This window comes from Rhipicephalus microplus, chromosome 5 (assembly GCF_043290135.1).
Source record: "Rhipicephalus microplus isolate Deutch F79 chromosome 5, USDA_Rmic, whole genome shotgun sequence".
Classification (NCBI taxonomy): Eukaryota; Metazoa; Arthropoda; class Arachnida; order Ixodida; family Ixodidae; genus Rhipicephalus; species Rhipicephalus microplus.
In genome coordinates, this window is record NC_134704.1 from 64934927 (window position 1) to 64958552 (window position 23626).

The 23626-nt window shown below is 45.2% G+C and overlaps 1 protein-coding gene across 6 annotated transcripts in view; it reads right to left on the bottom strand.

The window, feature by feature from the left end:
* Positions 1–23626, bottom strand: part of LOC119174446 (venom serine carboxypeptidase) — a 103519-nt gene that overhangs the window by 76376 nt on the left and 3517 nt on the right. For 2 of the 6 annotated variants that reach the window (XM_037425342.2, XM_037425343.2), the window contains exons 2-6: positions 20139–20281; positions 19617–19797; positions 12818–13169; positions 10278–10524; positions 4831–5906 (exon numbers count right to left, since the gene is read on the bottom strand). In XM_037425342.2, the coding sequence (XP_037281239.2) occupies positions 5333–5906; positions 10278–10524; positions 12818–13169; positions 19617–19797; positions 20139–20236 (1452 nt within the window). In that variant the 5' untranslated portion in view covers positions 20237–20281 and the 3' untranslated portion in view covers positions 4831–5332. Of the gene's footprint in view, positions 1–4830; positions 5907–10277; positions 10525–12817; positions 13170–19616; positions 19798–20138; positions 20282–23626 lie in introns of those variants that run through there. The other 4 variants (XM_075895627.1, XM_075895628.1, XM_075895630.1 and 1 more) reach the window with 2 other exon arrangements.

Here is a 23626-nt window from a genome sequence, read left to right on the forward strand (position 1 = left end):
ATGGCAAGAGGAGCTCGTTGAACGGTACCAACGTATTATGCGCGCTTCTTCACTCTCGGCTACAGCTTGGCGTTGTAGACATGCACCCTGGGCGCACCCTGAGGTGCTAAGGTATGCACGCAGAGCTCTGCTTCGTCCACCAGGCTCACCTGCCCACTCGCTGAACTTTCCCGCCCCAGCTGCTGCGGGTACGCGCGACTTTCAGAAATTCACTCAACACTTTCAGTCAATAGCTCAATCTGGTGCTAATGTCTGTTACCCAGGATCCGTTTCTTCGCATCCTCTGCTAAAAGATTTACCTCATGATTCCAACATGTCAAATGACGTCCTGCTATCACCGCCATCCGTTGACAAAATCAAGGGCGCATTAGACGCAATGAAAAAGGGATCGGCCCCAGGGCCTGACGGACTCCCTGCAGAGTTTTATGTACAGTTCTGGCCTATAAATGGTCCAACTATGTCACGCGTCATTCGCAAGTGTTTCCAAGATATTACACTTCAAAGCTCTTTCCACAAAGGCCGTATAACACTAGTTCCCAAGACAGACCCATGTCCACGCGACCAGAAGATTGGCGCCCCATTACCCTGCTCAATGTAGACTACAAGCTCTTGGCCAACATTTTGGTGCGCCGAATCAGTCCATCTCTTGCAACATTAATCGCTCCCCACCAGGTCTGTTCTATTTCGGGCCGAGAAATACACACCCATACGTGGTTAACACGTGACATCATTCAATACACCACTAGCCGATGTGCGCAACGACTGTTGGTTTCATTAGATCAAGAGAAAGCTTTTGATTTCATAGAACATGGCTACATACTAAATGTTTTACATGCATACGTATTCCCAGATAAGTTCATTGACCTCATCCACGTGATGTACACTAATTCAGAAAGTACCCTTTACTTAGATTCCCGTGAGAGTCACGCATTTAGAGTCACGCGTGGGGTCCGTCAAGGGTGTCCCCTCTCCCCAGTGTTATTTATCCTTGCATTAGAACCATTCTTAAGGGCCGTTAAACATCACCTGCAGAATCGTGGCTTACCTCTACCCGGTAACACTCAAGTAAAGGTCACTGCATATGCAGATGATATTACTCTATATGTTCATAATAAACAGTCGCTGCAACATAGCGAATGGCGGCCTACTAACCAAAAGTTTACTAATAATGTTCTAGTGGGTATTAAGCAAGTGTGCTTGCATTTGTTACCCAATGAGTGTTTTGAAAAAGCTCTGAAAGGCCGCTCTTCTAGCTTTCGCTGTGACTGTGCTGCGTCTTTCGCGAAGGCCTGGCGTATTTTTTGTTTTGTCACACGATTTCGCGCTTTGGCGTCGGTGGTGGCACCGTCCACACACCCACTGCGCCTGCTCGCGTCTCGTGCCGGCCCAGGAAGACACCTCGCCTCGCAAGGCCGACGCGGGCAATGTCTGCCCGTAAAGAAACGACTGTCCGCCACTACAGCACCGTTCGCTGGCCACCCCGTATATGTAGGCACTGTATCGCGCGTTAGTCAAGGGCGTCTTTACTTGGCTTTCGCTTGACGTTGAAAACAAGGCTCCTTCTTCATTCAATAAGTAAAAATAATAAAGTCGAAATATTTCAACAGTATAGCATTCCCAAACCCTGCCCAATTACGCAACATTCACGCGATACCCTCTCGCCCACACTCGGCAACGCATTTACTTGAGTTCCTCCCATGGAAAGATTACATACCTCTATGTATGCATGAATGTAGTAACCCCCTCACAGCGTATTCACGGAGTGAATGATCATGTGTAGGGCAAAAATTTGGAGGGTTTCATTGGCAAACCGTTAATCATCCACTGCCAAGTCCATCCGTCGTCTATCTGTCTGCCTGTTTGACGCACGGACGGACAGATGGACGCAGGTACGGACACGCGGACGAACGCACAGACGAATGGACGGATGAACGCACAGACGGACGGACGGAAGCAAGAGCGATTAAATGGACGGAATCGTGGGTGGACTGATGGTCGCTTCGCCCCACTCATCATCATTTAGTCCGTGGATATGCTGTGTTTTTTTTTTTCATCTTGCCAGTATTGCCAACCCCCTTTCGCGATGGGGGTCCGTCTGCCACAATCGATGGTTACGGCGTAATTTTTGTCGACACTCGCGCATGCGCAATGGGTGCCAGCGAAAGGGATGCGACCTGCGGGAGCCGATTTTGGACGAGCCGGGTGCCACCGCCGCCGCCATCTGATAGGCAAGCTGGAAAAGCGAAACTGCTGCTCTGATTATGAGAAAACGTACTGCTATACTCGCTTTTATAACACATGTGTGCCATTCGTAGCCTCAATACGGCTCATATTTTGAATCTGCAATACACTTGCAAGTTTGCACTTCGTGTTTAATCCACAGAATGCACGAGAGCAACTGCGCGAATCGGCAAGATAATTGCCTTGACAGGCTGTTTCCTTCTGCAGATGCGGTACGTTCAAGGTTCGTAACATAACGTAAGTAACAGCTAATTGTTATTGCTATTTTAGCTAGATGAAGCACCTCTGAATCATCCTTTACCATGTGCGTCACAATACGTGCGCACGAGTATCGTTCGCAGGAGTGAAGGTCGGCCGTCTGCGACCATATTGAAAAAAAAAAAAACTTGGCCAAAGATGAGGTTACCGCACGCAAAACATAAACAGGAAGCGAAAATTCAAACAATAAATCACCTTACTGTGCCAGGCACGTCTAATTCTTGACTTGTCAAGCTCCGATGAAAACAGTGGGCCACGTACTGCTTTCAGATCGGCTCACCGCCACCTCACCGCAGCCGTGGACGCTGCCATTCGCGTCTAGAAATTCCATTCTAGAAATTCTAGAATGTGACGCAACAGCATAGTGCTGAAGAAAAACTCCCAAGATTTTCCCCGAGAGTGAACATCATTAAGTGCGAATGCACGGGGTGATGCTATGTATGAGGGGGAGTAAAGTTAAAATCCGTTGGCATTCACCAGTGAGTTAACGAAAACTCCCCCGTGTCATCACATTGCGATTCCCAAGAACTATAAGACCCTCTAGGGAAATCTTGGTGAGATTACGCGTATATGTTAGAGTAAATTCGCACTATAATGATGTTTATGTCCGCGGCCCGCTTCGCCCGCTTGCGCTCGGCATCCCATGTCCTACGCCGCGCCGCCTTGTCTTCAACCGGCGCGACATCTTCAACGAGGCGTGCAATCCTCGCATTCGATTGCGCTGTACTCGTTGTTGGAGGTATCACAGTCGAGGTTGATGCCTGCTATGGATCCATACCTATGACGACTTGCCGATCACTGGCAAGTCGTGGCTGCGCGGGCGAGGAGCGTAGGGCGGAGCGTGCGCAATCACGTGATGTGTGACGTCGCTGCGCCGTTGCTACAGACGCTTCTCTCCGCTCCTCACGCCGTTACTGGGGAGAGGAGGAGGCGCACCGTGGACGGCGGATTCAGGGTCGCTTATAAAGTGCATTCGCACTTAAAACAAATAAACTGCGGCGCCAACCATTTTCGGACAAGCTTTTCTACATGCACTTATTGCAGCTGCGAAAACACCATCGCCCACCTTCTATGTGAGCGTACCCACTTTAACGCACCAAGACAAGAACTTACTGAAGCTCTGGATAAACTAGATGATCAGTCTTTGTCGGAACAAAAAATTCTGGGTCATTGGCTGAGCCCATCCTCAGCCCAGAAGGCTTTGAAAGCTTTGCTACGCTTTTTGCGGACAACTGGCCTCAGAGAGAGACTTCACTGTCTTATTATCTTTGATTCTGCCTTTCCTCTTTCGCAATTTTTTTTTATTTTCTCTCTCTCTTTCTCTCTATCTATCTCTCTGCAATATTTTTTTCTATCATCATTTATTCTCCTCACCCTTTTCCCCACCACAGGGTAGCCAGCTGGTCTAAGAACTGGCTAACCTGCCTGTCCTTCCGCTTAATCTTTCTTCATCCTCCTCATCCTTTGAAACTTCGTATGCTAGGTCTGCGGCTCCCAAAGATGACAATGAACCTCACTTTTTACCAATTAAAGGCTACGTAGAACCCAGTAGATGTCTTCAAAACCTATGACGTCACGGTTGTTGGTGCGAAAATTTTTAGGTGGCGTCTGCACCCGAATTTTCTTTTCGTGCGTTTTCTCGCTTGCCAAGCGTTGTATCGTAGTGAGAGTTTTCGAGATTCTGAAATTGTACTTCACTAATACGCGAAAAAATCAAATTTTTCTTCAGTGTTCTTTCAACGTTGCTACTGTAAAAGTTAAAAAATTTGACGACTACGAGTGTAACTCACATTTTACAGAAAGCCTAGCAGGGCTGTGAGTAATAAGTATAGCGGGCCCTATAGTCGTGTGGGCAAGGTAAATATTGAAACAGCTAACACTGAGGGAACATTATTTGGCTCCTATTGGGGGACGAAATTAGTTCGTGGATGAGACGGAACATATCATTTACCGAGGAATTTTCAACACGGTGTAATTAGGTGGAGCACTTGAACGTGAAGAGCTAACACGTAGAGGACTGCAGTGGACCCACCACTGGCGGATTGTGAACAATCTGTATTTGTGAATGGCAGATAATGCGGGGCTGTCATTTCGAAGCTGGGGCTCTTACATGTGTGCACTTTGTGCGTCGCTAAATAAACAGCTGTTTTTTGAATTGCGCCCATCGAAATGTTCTTCATGAAGAACAAGAGAGTCTTGACATGAATGACGATAATGTAGCACAATGCTGGAACGAATTTACTATGAAGGACAGATTCAAGTAAGATTTAATTTGGCAGCGTGGTGAGAGAGTATATACGGAATCGCACCTTACAATGATCTGTACTGAAATTATTTTAACGTTGTAAAGGTATTTTTTATTTTTCTCATACAGAAGGGACAACAACAGCTAGAAAACTGTAGCTTGAGTGTGCCCGATGCCCCACAGAAATACACTCAAGTGACATACATGGCAGGAAAAACTAAAATGCTCTCAACGAGCGAAAATTGAAATTGATTGCACGTATAGGTGTAACGTAACACATACGAAATAAATAAAAAAGAATAGAACTATGCAAGTATCCCCCCTCCCCTTCCTAAAAAAACGTCCTCCTCTGCTATAAACGTACACACAGAAAACAAAAAAAAAAAAACAGCTGGGCCTGCGCGGAACACGTAGCACAGTCGCACGCGGAACTGCACCACAAGTCAGTGGCGATCGTACAAGCCCCTCGTCCTCAGAAAAGCACAAGCACAGAGTGCCTTGCAGGTCGACATGAGGTGGGGACGGTGTTCCCTGCACGCTGTGTGGCCGAAGCATTCTTAAAATGCCCTTTCAATATCAGGGAAGCGTTCAACTGGTTGGATAAGCAGATGCGGTTTTGGAATACACGAAGTCTCTGTATAAATCCACGACGGCCCGGTGACTGTCCAAGGACACGTAGTGACCGGCATTCACGAGCAAAGCGTACGTGAAGTTGCGGACGGTCATCTTGTAGCCCACCACTTCACCTCCTGCGTCGGAGGCACTCTTGTACGGTCTTCTTCTCGCCATTCTGAGGTCCTCCTTGCCTTTCCATTGCAGCGACCTCAAGAAACGGTAGACGTCATCCGCCGGGTATACGACGTCCATGTTACCACCATACACGAGCACTCGCTCTTTGTCCAGCACGAACGCCACGAGCTCGCTGATGTCCTTGAAGGCGTCGTACGAGTAAAGCGTCGTGCTCACGATGTTGCGTTGGCGGTCCATACTTGCGTTGATGCCGACGTGGACGGCCCTCTTGAAGTCGTCGCTGGTGACGTACTTCCTGTACATTGCGAACTCCGGTGGCTCCGTAGAACGGAGTGCCGACGCCCTGTGACTGTACCCTGTTAGTGATTCGAAGAGCGAGGGGCCACCGTCAGCCATTTTGGTGAAGACCTCCCTGGAAATTGAGAGAAACGAGAAGTGCTGTTTGATCGTCAATAAACAATGCCATGGCTTCCAGCTGTATTGCGCGAAGTGGCTAGTTCAGTTACCCCATTCACAGGTTTGGTCTCGGTCTTTTTACTTATAGATATAGACATAGCCTTTAACGTGCATACGGTTTGCGTATATACGTTTAAAAAATAAGTAGTCTAAAACACCAATGCTGAGTGGTCGTTAATCTAACATTGTCCTTGAATAAGTTTAGTCGCACGGAGAAAGAAAGATCTAAAGGTGTACAATAGAGGCAACGATAATCAGAAACAGAAAAAGGTAAAAAAAAAATAAGCTGTGAGCATCACAAACTCACTTCAACGCATATCATATGAGGCCAGAAATTCTGGAGCTATGAACATATTAGCAGTCTGCATTTTATTCTCGTTACTATTGTATCTATCACAGCAAACGAATCTTCGCTTACCGGCTTGCTTGCTTGCGTGTTTTTATAAGTTTGGCTCGTACCCACTATGGGGGATTGGTCATTTAACCGGTGGTTATTGTAATTAGGAAAAACGAAATTCAAATGTTGACGAAGAAATAGTTTAAACTTTCCTTTATTCATAGCGAGAGTCTCGTTCTGGCAGACATGATGCATTCAGGTGGTATGCGAGAAATTATCAGTCAGCTGCCATCTCGTAATTCGTTCACATACTACAAACAGGCAAAAAAAGTGTTGCACACTCGCTGTAGTGGCAACAGATGGCGCTGACAGACGCTCCCACGTTTACATGCGCTGTTCCTTTTTTTCCGAAAAAGGCATGGACGCCTGTCAGTGAACTCAAGTGCAACTTCGTTTTGTGGCAGTGATCGAGCCATGATGTGCGTTTGAATGCTTTAAGACTGCTTGTGAAATTGACGACTGAGTGCGATTGTCTGTAGATAGTGGGTTATAAGCGAGTCTTTTTCGTAGTCATCACTGCCTTCTTTAAATAAGACGATCATTTCTTCTTTGATCGTCTGTCATGACTCATAATTTTGAATGATGTGTGTAAAGTAGAATTCGAAAGCTTCACTGAAGACGTAGTCTGTAAAGTTGATGACCATCTCCAGTTTCGATCAGGATGCAGCGGTAGCGTGGAGTTTGAGCTGGTCTAACCAGTCCCGTAAAGTTCTATTGTCCGCTGCTCTAGTGAATTTGGCGATGGGAAGGTGAGTCGATAGTTCTGTCATGATGTCGGTAACTGCATGCATCTAAGACCACCTCTTCTGTGGCCGATGTTCAGTTGAGGCTTCTTGCCCGTGTCTTCGTAAATGAAGTGAGGCTAATAAGCGGCAGCCAAGTCTTCATACTTCCGACTTGTGGCATGCTAGATGTGGGAGACGTGGCCTGGCTCAAACACCAAGAATTCATTCCAGTCTATTCCAGCTATGCGTGAAGCCGTAGACAAATGATGGCTCCAACAAAGAATGCCATGGAAAAGTTGGGGGTAGGTCGAAAAGCAAAAAATAAAATAAATAAATAAATAAATAAACAAATAAATAAATAAATATGAATTAAATTTCGGGTTTGACGTTCCACGATATGATTATTAGACGGCGTAGGGGAGGGCTTCGCGAAAATTCGACCATCAGATGTTCTTTAACTTGCACTTAATCTTGAAATAAATAAATAGATAAATGAAAAAAATAAATATATAAATATATATATAACCAGCACACTGAATACAGAGCTCGTAAACAAGACATTGAAAAATATTTTTATGAGCCACTAATCTAAAAAAAATATGATCCTTTGAAGTACTGAATAGAGCACGAAGGTGCACTTTATCCAGGTATCACCAAAGCTGTTTTTCGATACCTTTCCTTCTGCAAAAACCAGCGCCACTGGGTACCAGCGTCCAGCGCCATGCCTGATTATGGGCCCAGTATGGCGCTGGTACCAGCGCCTCCCAGCGCAGGTACTGGGACGCTGGCAGCGTCCCAGTACTCTGCGCAATATGGCTTCCCAGGGATAAAACGGGGGCGCCCATTTGCCATAAATAAATAAATATATATGTAAAATACCGCGCATTCACAATAAAAAAAAAACACTGCTTGACGGGATTTGAACTTGCTACCTCTAGATCTCCAACCAAGTACGCTATCCACTACGCCACGCCAAAACGCGCTTGTGGGGGGGGGGGGGGGGGGGGGTTGTAAAACGACTAGTTATCCGAGGAACGCGCCGTTCAACTTCATGTTTAGAAGTCGCACAGTCCAGACTGACACGACATTCCTTTCCAAATAACAATTGCGTCTTGATTCGACAGTGACGAACGGCTTCCGGGCACCGAATGACGTGCAGATATTAGCAAGAGCGCAAAGTTTTTGATGCATCTACATTTTAACTCTGAAAAATCTCAAGTTGACTGGAGGAGCAGCCACAGATTGTCCGCTGTTGCTGCCGATAGTCTTTTTTCCTTTGAAAGTCGTTTCTAGCACTTGCTCCTGGTCAACAAGTACAGTTGATTTACATATCTTGTTTGGTAGATATCCACGCACACGAGTGAATTTTGAGTAGATTTTTTTCGCGCAAGCGACAATTTAGCAGTACACATCTGGCGTGCCAGATTACATATTTGCAGTTTTATCGATACCTGCAACTAAGAAACCGCCGAAGAAATGACCAATGCAATCCGCTGAAAAAGTATGCCGGTATGTTCGTTCACTAACGCGTACCAAATTGCCAACTCAAAATTGCGTGTTCTTACGTACGAGTCAGAGAAGTACCGGCTCCTGCGCTCAGAAGGAAGCTTTCGGTGACAGCGTACGTTGCTGAAAGCACGACACATCGATCGTCGCCGCTCCTTGTGCGGGCATCGCACACGCGGATAAATGGTCGATTTAAGCTCAGGGATGTCTAAACTGTACTTTACAGTCATTTTTACACTTTAGAACTGTGCCTACTTAAAGTAAATAGCGCCGGCAGCAGGTACACCGACGCGGGCGGCTCGATAGGCCTCGCTGGGACGGGGCACTGGGTAAGGATACTTTCGAAGCAGCTGAGTTGCGATGCTTGAAGTTTCTGCATTTGAGCTTCGCAATATTTCTAACTGTTACCTAAACTGTGCCTGAAGTAAGTGGAAGGTCAATCAATGCCAGATATGCATTTACGGATCGGCGATGGCGAGCGACAGCCATTTTTCTGGCCTCCGCTGGCAGTAAACAGCGGACGTGCCAGTGTACAGATATATGCAGTTATATTAATACCAACAATTAAAAAACACCCATAGAAATACCAATGCAATCCGCTGAAAACGTATGCCAGAGAGTCAGTTCCCGAAGGCGTACTAAATTACCAACTGAAAATTGCGCGCTGTTACATGTCAGTCGGAGAAGTACCGGCTAAGTGCGGCCGGCAGCTTTCGGTGACAGCCTGCGTAGCTGAAAGCACGACGTTCGATCGTCAAAGATCCTGGTGCAAACATCGACACAGGACAAAATAGTTAATTTAGGTTCATGGGTGTCTAAACTATACTTTACAGTTATTCTCATACTTTAAAGTTGTGTGTACACGTAGAAGCGCGGGCAACATATATACCAACGCGGCTGGCACGACAGGTTTAATGCTCGCTGGGCCAGGCACTGGGTAATACCGCTTACGTATGCTCGGTATCAGTTAAAAAATTACGTATGCTTGATATCTGTTAGAGTAGCATCTCTCCCTGCCGTCAAATCAAGCGTTTTATATTCAATGACACCGAAACATACCACGGCACACGCTACAACAACATGCACGCTGCAGCTGCGCTGGTAGAAACAGTGCGTGCTCCAGTATTCACCAGCGCTTGCCAGTGAAAAATCCAGCGCTTCCAGTAGTTCGCAGTGCACACCAGCATCACAGTGGTTGAGCCAGCGCCCCTAACAATGCGACACAGCTTTTTCCCAGTGCGCCCAGCGAAGTGCCGGTGATTACAAGCGTGTACCAGCATCTCCAGCATGTGCCAGTGCCAAAAAAACGTGCCGGCATCACGCTGTTTTTGCATTAGGGAACCCATGCCTGCTACAGAGACGCTCAGTGAGCGCATGCCTCAAACTTCGGGAAACACCGCGACACCACGGCAAGTGAGCCTGAAGCCGAGTCACGCGGAAGAGGTTGTGTTTTGGCGTGACAATCTGTGGTCTTTCGGTAGCAGTCTCTCACCACCCTGATGACATGAGCATATTTCATTTCTTTGATCTCCCTTTCAATCCTCGATAAAACATTCTGTAATCGATATTAGATTCGATATATTTGGCCACTTATCCGCAATACGCAACCGGAAGTTGATTCGAGACGAATTTTCCCTATCAGTCGCACACCCCTGCAAAAATAATTGAAGATAATTAAGAAGAGAGCTGTTTCACCAACCTGAGCAATAAGACGGCCACGAGGATCTCTTCTTCATCCACCGATTCCTTGATCTGCCCGAACTTCTCGTCAAACTGTCTCCTTCCGTGAACGTCAATGAGGCCCAACTTGAGCAAGAACTCCGCGGGGTTCGCTGCTCTCAGCAAGGGCGCTATGAAACCGGCACCGCTCATGATGCCAGCCAATCTCAGGCTGGTCTTGACTGCCTTGGTGTGGTACCGGTTGGCGTACCCAAATGCATCCCTTGCTACGGAAACAATCATTATTATGTTTAATAATAATAATAATAATAATAATAATAATAATAATAATAATAATAATAATAATAATAATAATAATAATAATAATAATAATAATAATAATAATAATAATAATAATAATAATAATAATAATAATAAATTGATTATCATTACATGATGCGTGTTCGCCACTGGCGTATAGGTTGGAGGCAGAGTTGCCAGTTGCGCTTATTCTCTCCAGGCGCGAATAATAATAATACTCATCATCATCATCGTCGTCGTCGTCAGTTTGACTACGCCCACCGCAGGGCAAAGGTCTCTCCCATGGTTGGGTGACCAACCCGGTCTTGCGCTTTCAACTGTCTCGTCATACCTGCGAAATTTGAAATCTTATCTGCCAATCTAATTGTCTGTCCCTCTCACTGCTTTATTATTATTATTATTATTATTATTATTATTATTATTATTATTATTATTATTATTATTATTATTATTATTATTATTATTATTTCATTTGCATACACGGATACAGAGGAAAGAGGGAGAGAGCAAGCTGGCAACTGCCACGTGGAGGGGCACAATGCCTGCTAACTCTTTCGGGAGAAGGGAAGAAACAGAAAAAAAAATATTAGAGGGGAGAAAGAGGAAAGAAGATGAGGAAGGAAAAAAAATTACGAACACTTCGACGAGTATGAGTGAAAAAATATAGAGAAAAATAATAAAAAAAGAAAAAGATGCTGTCTGTTGGAATCCAGTCAGTTGCCCACAACGTCCAACGGTTATGCTGCCCGAGTGCTACGTGCCCGACCCATTTCAACATGACATCCATAACCCAGGATTGTTCTCTGATCCACCCGGCTCTCTTCCTGTCTCTTAAGGTTACACCTATCACTTTCCTTTCCATCGCTCGCTGCATTGTCCTCAATTTAAGTTGAACTGTCTTTGTAAGCCTCCAGAAAGAAAGAGAAATAGAGGTTAATTATGCTAGAAAGCCGAGAGGTTGACATCTCATAATAAGAGGTACAAGAAGAAGGTGGTGCAGACGTATGCGCCTACATCCAGCTATGAATTATCATCTGGTTGAACGCTTCTATTAAAGCGTAGAGTAAGGAATGATTAAGGGCGCACGTGAAATTACATTACACCGACGCAAGAGGCAAATATATGGCAAAATCACGGACGTCGAACGTAACATATTTCTTCGAAAGATGGAGCAATCGCCGGATCTGATATGCATTAACCAGATACACTTTTTTCAGCCTCAATATTTTAAAGAGCAGTTTGCTTCCGGTTGTTGTGTCTATATTGAACCTATTAAAGACTGGTATGTAGATTAAAGCGCTCCTCACTATCAACTGTGCGAAAAGAAGCATGAAAAGGAGTTCTTCTATTGAAGTGATTAAGTCGTAGCAAGATGACAAGTTGGGCCAGTTGGATTATGGTCATAATTGAAAATTTTGTTGAAGCGCACTAAAAACGGACGGACAGAAGAGGCTGACAAGGACAGCGCTTGCTTTCACAACTGAAGGTTTACCTTTTCTGATGAATAAACCTTCAGTTGTGAGAGCAAGCGCTATCCTTGTCAGCCTCTTCTGTCCGTCCGTTTTTAGTGCGCTTCAAAAAAATTTTCAATTACGATTAAGTCGTGTATAGCTTACTTACTTCATGTGGCAAAGCTTCCATGGAACAAATAAACCGCCTCAGGGAAGCCTGAAAAAATGTAAGGGAGAAGAACGAATTGTTCACAGATGTACATTGCAGAAAAGGGGATGGCAGGGATGATGCTGATGTAATTTCCTATGCTGAACGAAGTATAGATCAGCGCGTGAACAAGAAGCACATACCAGTCTTTATTATATGCATTATTGTCACAATAAGCACAAGCAAACTCGCCGGCGCAATGAGTGTTCCTGACAAATGTGTGTCAAACTAATAATTGAGTTACCTGCGATGTCCGTGATTGCCCAATACTTTGCTTCGTGCGCTGGCGTCATGTATTGTCAAGTGTGCTTTTATATATTCCGTTCAGCTGGTCTCAATAAAGATTTCAAAGTTAGCGCCCATGTGTCTTGTGGTCTTTTAGGTCCTCGTCTGGCTGTTCGCTCAATGTATATCGATAATGCGAGCCCAGGCTGTTGTATAGGATACTGATGGCTTCTATTAGGGATGTATTTTTACAATGATGTAATGGAGCAATACCGCCGTAAAACTATGCGTCTTCATCACCCTTACATTTTTAAATTACGTTTTCTGTGTTTTGAAAGTGTTGCCCAGAGTCAAATACACGACCAGAATGAGTACCCGAGTATGATTCCGCGGCGAAGTAGAACTGCCTGCCTCGGAATTCGGGAAAGAGGAGCTCGAACTGGCGTAGGAAGTCGTCGACGCCATCTACGGCGTCATCGATGCTCTTGGCAAACGTCCTGTCGTCGTCTTCCTTTTCGGCGAAGCTGTACCCGCTGCCCACCGGGTGGTCTAAATAGAGGACGTGCGCAAACGACTGCAGCTGACCGCTGGTCAGAGACGCCGCCACGAGTCGCCCTTGGGCGTCCAGGGTGAAGGGACCGTTGAAGAGCAGTGGTCCGAGTAGCGACGACACGCCGGGACCACCGAACGTCCAAAGGATAAGAGGGGCCTCGTCGGCAGAAGGGTGCTGTTGAAAAACACATAGAGAAAATCACGAAGCTGAAAATGATGAACAGCGCTCGAAGGACATAGCACGAGGAAAAAAAAAACGGACAGATACAGTTCTGCCTCACAAAAAAGGGTTTACTTCCTTGTTTCCCTCTCCCCACATGTAGGGAAGCGAACTGAAAGCAGTGTAGTTGACCTACCTACTTTTCTTGTATTCCATTTCTCCCCATCTACAGAAAAGTTTGTTGTCCCTTTCCATTTTTTTCTTGTCTCTCTCATCTTATACTTTTCTTTCTCATTCCCCCAGCGTAGGGTAGCGAACCGGGCTCATGCCTGGTTAACCTCCCTGCCTTCTCTCTTGTTCTTTTTCCTCCTTCTCTCTCTCTCGACCTTGAGACAAAAGTTCTATTCTCCCTCCACCACTAAAAAAAACAAAAAAAAAGAAAAATATGCGGAACACAAAATTTTTGGTTTAACGGATATTACGACCTGTAGTAGTCTTTTCGACGTACGCAGCTGCTTTTTAGAATAGAAGCACCATGCACTAACAAAGCTGAAATTGGAATGATCTGCATTGAAGCCCACGTTCCGTGAACTGTTGTGGGTGGGACACCTACATAAACTTTCAGAGTAATAACGTTGGCAAAATATTTCGAACCAACAAATGTTTCGAGGCTTCAAATAAGCTGCTTTCTTTATTTAATGTCTACGCGACAGGACGTCTGAGTAATATGGGGATGTTTTTAATAAATTGACATTCCAACCTTAAAAGACAGGAAGAGAACAGAGTGAGCGAGGCAACAAACGGGGGTTAAGAGTATCGTAGGACGACATTATAGACATTACGAAGAAGAAATGCGCATGGGCAGGGCAAGTAGTGCGTAGTCGTGACAACCACTGGTCGTTAAGGGTAACTGACTGGATTCGAAGAGAAGGAAATGCGTGAGAGGGAGGAGGGTACAAGTTAGTTGGGAGGTCTCATCATTCCAGAAACCCTCTGGCCTTTGCTGCAGCTTCGGCCCTGGCGACGAGACGTCGTTGTGGGGGCAGGTCCTTCGAGGCGAGCTTGGCCTCTCACGTTTCTAGAAGGCGTTCATGTGCTTGATCGGTGTGGCAGGTATTTGTCGAAGGTGACGGGTCCGTATGTGAATCGCAAGAGCATGAAATGACCATGTTGGCCAAGGTGTAAGGTACGCCGCAAAGCGGAGACAGAAAATTAGGTGGGCAGTCGCTGGAGAAAAACAGCGCAGAAAATAAAAAAAAGACACAGAAACACAGTGCGCATACAGCGCTCATATATGTACTGTGTTTCTGTGCCCTCGTCTTTTTCGCGCAATTTTTTTTCTCGGCTAACAAGGAACCAACTCGCCCAAATCAAAGTCCTGCCTGAAATTTCTGAAGGTAAAAAAAATGCAGCAGGAAGTGCTGGAGCGGGTTGATTGGCGGAACATAAAAGAGGCGTTTGCCCGCAGTGGGCGCAGTCAGGCTAATTATGATGACGACGATGACAAGTATGACATTCGAAACCTCAGCCGCGACGTAAAGGTACTTCGTGTTGCACCACCAATCTGGAGACGACACACTAATACTCCCCGAGGTGAAACGCACGCTGTCACAAGCCGAGACAGCGGCAACGCGACGCCTTTCGCACGACGCGAAGTGAACGTACGGGGCGGCGGGTGAAGCCCTCGAAAATCCTCTCTCGCTCGAGGATTTCGTCGAATTAGAGGCACGTGGCGTGACAGCGCGATCGATAAGCGTAGCGAGCGAGCAAGCGGCGTCCCGAGAGTGCGGTGCTGTTGCCGGATCAAGTTTTAAGACTCTACAAGCTCACGTTGCCTTTAGCTCCGACTTAAGTTGCGAACTGATTGAGCTGCAACTCCGGTTCCTACCTCTTAACATCAACTCCAACAGTGAAAACACTCTGTGAAAGTGTGACAAAGAAGTTGGTAGACTGGAAGCGAGCGTATAAGCAGTTCTTCTGAGCTAACGAAAGTGCGTAACATTTTGAGATTTCTATATATACCCTAGATAGGATTCTGGCACTAGTGTCTATGGGAGCTGCAACGCACGGCACTTCAGCCAGCATGGAAATGATAGTAATAGTTAACGGATTTGTCGAGTGTTCGTTCTTTCGACTACGTTTGACTCCGTGGGGCTCTGCCGCAAAGCGAAGTCTAGCAAAGGTTAAGCAGTTGCGCTTTCTCCCCTCCTCTCCTCTGGACGTTTTAGGCTCACCAACTCAAACCGGCTCACGAAGTTCTCAATGGTCCTTTTAATACAATAGCGTTAAAGAGGTCGTTTGGCCGAAATTCCGGCTTCGGCGTCGGTGTCGTTGCCGGCGTCGTTGGTGCATGGTGAGCGAAGAATCACCGCCTCATGCGCGACCGAAAAGTCGGGAACGATGCAATTAAAAAAGTTCTGAACCAGAGTGGGGATCGAACCCGGGTCGTTTGCGTGTCAAGCGGAAGTTCCACCGTAAAGCCCCGCGTCAGCTCGTTAATGCAGTGAAAATACCTTCCTCTGCTTAGAAATGCACTGACAGTGGCCATCGTGCTTTACAAACACAGGGGTCACAATACATGCTTCACAATTCACCGTGAAATATCGCAGTAATAATGCGTCGTACAAGTGCACATTGCCGTCGGATATCAGAAAATGTACTTATCGTAAGGACTTCGTGGTTTGAAGCCAGTCACCCACTGCAAAAAGGCACACACGTTACTGCGTCTATTTCCTTAAGACCACGTAGTGGGTGCAAGTTCGAAAAGGTTTCATGCACTACAAGTGTTTGAAGCACGCACTAGGGACACGATATCGCTATCACGTTTATCTCTTAGAGGTGAAGCTTGAGAGTCCTGGAATTTTATTTTGTTCTAATCAAAATCAAAACCCAGCAGTAAACAAATCCCCAAGTGCATTCGAAGTCGAAATCACGAAGACCAGGTAAATCGGTGAACCCATCATTCTCTTGGTGGCTGAATGATCGCAGTGCCAGAGCTCCCTCTAATTAATTATAGGAAACAATGTTTTGCACGACCTATCGCGGCTACAGTTTTTTTTTGTTATTCTAGAGTGTTCCAACGGGAAGTAACCGAAACAGGGGATGGATCAGTCACAAATCACTTCCACATCTCGCGTTTATTTATTTTGCACTGATTTCGTGGTTCCTCTAGCTCAATTTTTCTTCTTTTCTTAACCACGGAACGCTATATTATGCGTTCTCATGAATTCATTTCACCAGTGTGGAGGAAGAGCAAGACAGGGAGACAGGAAAGGCAGAAACGTTAACCAGACTCGCTACCCTACACCTGAGTATGTGGTTAGGACTGACCAGATGAAACACTTCAAACAAGTGATGCGGACACGAATAATTCCTGTTTGCACAACTTTGCCGCGTTTATTACACATTTGCGAAATATTGACTCGTTCGTATCTTTACAGTTGAAGAGTATATTAGATGCGGCACCTCGGACGTGCCAATATCTACTGTAGAAATTGACACATGTCTAAAATTATTTACGACAGTAGTAGACGGATCATCGCATCTACTGTAGCACAGAAAGTACAGGGTTCAATGCATCCAGTAGTGTCCTACACAAACTGAGCGTCGGTGACTGGAGGTTTCCAGTAGACTTTCTTTTACGTTGTCCCGCTTGCATCGAAATCGCTTTCACGTATGCTCTTTAGTGGGGAGTCCGTAGAGCCATTTCAGAAGGTTGACTAAATCTCTATATCGCTTGCAACACGGACTATGTGCGTAAATAAGGTTGCGGGTGGCTAAGGGGAGCTGCACTCTGAGATCGTTACATGGGACCATAATCTTGCATGATTTCAATATCACGGAAGCAGTAGTTCAATCACTAAAGAAGATGCGATCACCATATTTACGTGTATACCAGACGACGGGGTACAAATTGGCCTAAACCCTCCCAGATGGAGGCCTTTTCCAAGACTTACGTCCACATCATATTTAATTAGAAAGCTCGCAATCGGTTAATATTCCAGTTTACTTCCTCGTAATCCCAAATGCGTATGCACGTGCACCTTGTTGCCCGTGATCCATTTTGACCTGAATAATATTTATTTATTTATTTATTTATTTATTTAACATTACTGCCAATCTCATCAGATATTATAGCAGGGAAGGCACATGAAAACCAATATTTGTTTACACAGATTCATAATGATAGGAAACACAAAAAAAGCCGGAATTGCAAGTGACACGCAAATCATAGGTTTTAAATTGTCATTAAAGAACACGCAATCAAACAATTTTAGTAATCACAAAATCATGAACTAGGTTATCATTAAACAACGACCGCGAAAAGATAATGCATGCATTTGTAATATGGGGTAGGGAGAACAAGTAGGCATTTTTATTAAACAACTTATTAAAAGAATTTTATGAACAATAAACTAATCGAAAAACATGTAACTTGAAATATAATGATCATAAAAACAAAACTTTTGTATTAGCAATATGACACTGATTCAACGTTTATTGGGTTTATTGATGATGTGATGTCGTTAGTGCGATTTGCGAGGCAAGCAATTCGCTTTCAATCACAGCTGTAAACAAGTTTATGGATGATTCAGCGTTTAAGATGGGTTTTAGCGAGTTCCAATTTTTAATGGTTAGAGGAAAGAATGAGTATTTAAAGCAATTATAGTTAAAAAGTATTCTACGAGAGTATGGAAATGATTATGACGGGTTGTTCTGCCGTGAAAAAAAAAAGATAGATACCTTGAAGTATCTATTTTTATGATGTTGTGGAGTAGTTAAAACATTAGTTTTAGTCTTGTTAGTTTTGTTCGGTTTTGTAGTGTTAAAATGCCTTTCTCTCCACTAAGCTGGCAATCTAGAGACTTGGATCTATATTTACATAGGTCCTCTAGCATAAGTTACCTATGCGATATTGGAACGCCCCTGATCTGATGTGGCATGAACAAGACATAAGCTGAATTTCAATGGCTTTTACGCAGCATTGCACAGGGCGAGAAATCAGTCGAAGTGCGGCGAGTACGGAACGTCTTCAATGTGCACGTCGCACTTGAAGAAAACGACGTCTTGCGCATATGTAATGGAAGCAGCAATTCGCTTCATGCATACATAAATTTTTTAGGTTATATTACATATACGGGTTGCTCATTTTCTTTCTGCCTCATTTATTGACACAATAATCTGTCTGTGCGGCTGCATCAGCGCAGGTTTCTACATAACACCTCAGAACACAAGAGAACATTCGCGCAAACGCACATAGCTGCAGTAGTTAAGAAGGTGAATTAAAAAGCATGAATTATCTCAAGCGTACACTGTATACACCTATAAAACAACAATAATGTTTGCATCGATGTCCGATCATCCGTCTCACTCAAGAAGGTTTCTCTGAGCAAGCTGACGCCTCGCCTATACGGGCCCAATGAACACGGCCCTATTAGAGTATCGCGGTGCGCCAGGCGAAATTCGCCTTGAGTTCTGTGCGCTTCGAAGGATTTCATATTACTATGATGCTTAGTGACAGGCACATGTTAGTCTTGTACATGCACTTTCCGCCATGTAGCCTGCATTTAAGGCCGATCATACTATTTCTCCAGTAATTATGCCAAGCTCTTCCGCCTAAAAGACATACTTTATAAAACTTCGATCCCCAGTTGGCTAGTATCACAATGATTACTGCGTGGTATACGATCGACACCAATGAAGACTTTCTGGGTGTTCGAAACGACACCCTTTTCAAAGGCCAAATAATATCCATATGGTTTGCATTCCAAAAGCGGGATGTGATTCTGAGGGACGCCGTACGGGGAATAAGGCTCCGCAAAATTTGACCATCTGGTGTCCTTTAACGTGCGCTGGCATTGCACAGTACACGGGCCTCCAACATTTCGCCACCGGGTTCGTATCCCTGAACTTCGGGTCATCGGCTGAACCCCGTAACCGTTACGCTACCAAGGCGGACTCTATTTCTTAAAACAAAAGCCTCTTATGTGAGAGATACGTCTAACGCCCAGGCATCGTGAGCACAGGTTTTACGCCCGGGTATTAAGGGTAACTAACTGGATTCCCAGAGAAGGCAAGTGGGTTAGGGGGAGACAGAAGGTTAGGTGGGCAGATGGGATTAGGAAGTTTGCGGGTATAAATTGGCAGCAGCCAGCCCAGGACCGAGTTAACTGGCGGAACATGGAAGAGGCCTTTGTCCTGCAGTGGACGTAGTCAGGCTGATGATGATGCTGCTGCTGCTGATGATGATGATCATTACGTTCAGTACTACTCTTACGCCCAGGTTTCGGGAGTATAGGTCTTACGCCCAGATATCACGGACGTATTATTCCAGTTCCAGTTACGCGTGAACACGCAGAAATAAATAGATAACATAAAGACAAAACTAAGCGAGATGCAGTCTGGTTGCGTGCCTAAGAACCACGCGAATGATTCAGAAAATGTGACGGAGCAAGAGATTACCTTAGTTTTTGTCAGCATGAAGAAGAGATGGCTCCCCAGAGTCTTGTTGATCGTGATGTAACCCGAGTACGCTTCAACGCCGTGCTCTTTCTCAAATAGGGTGACTTTGCTCAGGCGCCGTGCCTTTTCAGTGTCGTTGGACTCCAGCAATGGCGTCAAAAAAAGTGGTTTGTCCAGTCGCCTGCAAAAATGAGCAGAAAAAAAAGTAATCTGAAGGCAAAATTTTGCCTGCGCTTTGTTTCTGAGATTTACGTACATGAAATACCAGGACTCACTAAATCGATTAAGAACTAGGATGTTTTTTTTAAAGCGAGAGCCACTGCTTTTCTTATGACAGCAAGATTGTAAAATATCAAAAAACAAAGCTTACTGTAACATAGAGAGAATGAATATCATACGTCTGGAAATTTACTGCTGACATAGCTAAAAGGAGTAAACGAAGTTCTCTATCCTGTTTCACACAAATATGAAAAGTAGGTTTTGTTCATCCGAGAGTTTATTCAAACAGGATTGAAATCTTACCGCCTTTCTTCATCCGTCAAGGAATCCTTCCAACGCGGGATGTGCTTCGTGAACAGCACGGTGCAAATGACGAAGAAAAGCAGCACCAGGCTCTTCATATTTGCCTTCTATCAGCGGAAATTTATATTCGACAGAGAAAAATGCTGGAACGGAAAAACACGTGACAGAAATTCAGTGCAAAGAATCTACAGCGCTAAAAAACAAATTGAATACTCCTGTGGTGCCTCGCGGAGATGTAGCACGCAATATATCATTCTTTTAACTTTTATTGTGATAGCAGGTATATGAACACTTTAGACTGGATTTTGGCGCCGGCGTCAGCGTCGCCGTCATTCACCGTGCATGTATACGTATCTATATATACGAAAACGCAAGAAAGAGAAATAATCCAGAAAAAGACTACATCGCGTGGAATCGAACATTCGACCCGTTGCTTGTGAGTATGAGGCGTCAGCAACTGAGCTACGAAGGAGCACCTCCTTGAACAATAAAACAGCAAGCTATTTATATCTAACACTTACCGCTGGCTATGGGCGCCTCAAGGGAACTATCGTGTGTTCACCATTACCAGCGAGATGGCGCAATGAGCGCGCGCCGCCAGATCATCACGTCGCGGCGGCGCGCGCTCTCATCTCTCACGCGTACTTTGCCCTGCGGGGAGAGGGGGGATGGACGCTCACGCGTGCGCACGCTTATGTCGCAATGGGGAGAATCATACGCCTTGGGCTTTCATTGATACGATTCTGTTGCAGTTATTAGGCTCACAAAGGTGACTGCACTCGTTGCGTAGTCTCCGTTCGTTCTCGAGTGTTCTAAGAGTGGTCTATGAAAGGATCGTTTTGTACCCGAGTGCGCCCGCTGGACGTTCGCTATAGCTTAGTTGTGCAATATTTTCACCCGAAGGCTGATTAATAATCCAGTCATCTAGGCAGTAGGGTTTCCATAGTTGTACATGACTTGGGTTCCTCGCCCAATACTTTGATGTGCACGCGTGCGTAGGGGGCTATAGCATCAGGCCTTCAATACCATTGTCGATGTAGACGTAGACTCTTTGTCTGCTGGGCGACACCCGCCCGTCCGTGGTATTTTGTCTTTGTGCCTAGTATTTCTCTCTACTTCTCTTTTCTTCTCCCCCCTCTTTCTTTGAAGCTGATTTATTCTAAGTACAGAGCATCAAGTGACATTCCCACAAGTACAATGCCACCGCAGAATACAGCTGCAGGGTGGCCGTCGCCGACGATCAGCTGCCCTGCAGGAACAAAGGTGGCATCATCGCATTGTAGTTGTATCAGACGTATGGGCACCGGCGACTAGCGTCCAATTCAATAGTTATTGCTCGGATTAAGTTAAGTATGTTTTGAAAAAAAAAGTCATTTACTTCCATTCGTTGCCAGGTTGCATGACATAGCCTGACGCCGTCCCAATCGAGAAGCAGACTTTTTTTTTTTTTGATATTCGATGGGTCACACTGAGAGAAGAGGAAAATAAACACGATATACGTTTAGAGAGATAGAGAAGAGACAGACTCAACTTTGTTAGAAGTGAGACTAAACCTCAGAGATAATTATCTGCCAGGATGATCATGGCACTTCATCTCGTCTCGTCGGTGAGAGCCGCCGACGTCAACCACACCAGCCAGTGGGGAGGTGAATGGTAAGTGCACCTGTAGTATCCTCAGGAGATTGTAGATCAGCGAAGCATCAGAAGAGAATGTATTCTACGTTTGCGTACGTACATGTTCAATTGGGACATGAAGGATTGGAGTGGTGGTGATAAAGGAATATGCGTGATAGAGTGATAAGATTGATTGACATGTGGGGCTTAACGTCCCGAAACCACCATATGACTCTGAGAGACGCTGTAGTGGAGGGTTCCGCCGATTTCGACCACCAGGGGTTCTTTAACATGCACCTAAATCTGAGCACACCGAGCACACTATGGGCCTACAGCATTTTTGCGTCCATCGATAATGCAGCCACCACAGCCGGGATTCAATCCCACGACCGGTGGGTCAGCAGCAGATTACCTTAGCCACTAGGCCACCGCGGCGGGGCTGGAATGTAGAGTATCAAGTTAAATGGCTCCGAGTGTGTACCCATGATTGATTGAAATGAGTAAAGATCTTGCATGCGTGAATAAATCAACACATAAAGCAAGAAAAAAAAAGGTCTCAGTGGGTGAAACACCACGTACACCTACCATGCATCACTCAAAACTCACAACGCTTTCTTAATTGCGTTTCAGTGCCGCAGTCTGCTGAGCGCCTAAATTCAATAGTTTAAGCGCAATGCTGGGCGCCACGTTTTGATGCTAAGACAGCCGTTGACATGGATACACAGTAGGTGAGTTATCGCAGTTTCACCAACATTGTATCTTTATAAATTTATCTTTTGCGTGTAAACATCAGTGGTCATCATCATCATCATCATCAGCCTAACTACGACCTCTGCTGGACAAAGGCCTCTCCCAAGTTCCACCAATAAACCATATCCTCTGCTTTCTGTTTCCATGTCATCCCTGCGAATTTCCTAATTTTATCCGCCCACCTATTTTTCTGAGTCCCTCTAGTGTGTTTGCCTTCTCTTAGAGTCCAGTCAGAGTGGTTGGACATAAACCCAGCCCATGTCCGTTTCTTCTTCTTGATTTCCACAACAATATCTTTAATCCATAATTGTGTCCTGACCCATTCTGCTCTCTTCCAGTCTTTTAAACTTACACTTATCATTTTATTTTTTATCACTCACTGCATCGTCCTCAATATGAAGTTGAATTTTCTTTTTAAGCCTCTAGCGGTAATCAGTGACAAGCAGCGCTTAACACCTGTATATGCATTTTCTTGCCTACAAGTAAGTGCAAATTGACTGGCACTTAGTCGTTTTCTTTATTAGCCAATAGATGTCTCTACTAATGAGCCAATGCCACGTGGCAGTGGTGGATTAGAGAAGAATCACAGTGTAACCGCAAAAGCGCAACACAAAAACGTGACGTCGATAAATTGGAATGTGATGTGAAGCAAGGCTAGCGGATAGCTCATTTGCATTCGATCTCGCCTAACTATACAAAACGCTTGCGTAAGGAAATGCAGCCGCTCGAGGAAGTGGAGGGATTTTAGGGCTTTCCGCCGTCTCAACGCCAAGCGGTGAGCATGGGCGTAGCCAAAAGGAGAGGGGAGACGTTTGTGGGGTACAATTCTCCTCCTTTTTTTTTCAATTTTGCTTCCATACATACACACGCACACATAGAAGCGCATAGGTAACATACAAAAATTGTGGTGTAATCCCCCCCCCCCCCCGGATAAAAAATTCTGGCTACGCTCCTGAGGGGAGAGTTCCACAAGTGCTCGGATGGGAGATGTCTACTTTTGCTATTTTTTGAACACGCTGAAATGCTTAAAAAACCTTGTTCCTTCATTTTCATAATTGCATCATTTTGTGAAGAGCAGCCATTGTTTTTTGTTGATCCGTTGATTGATTTGTGGGGTTTAACGT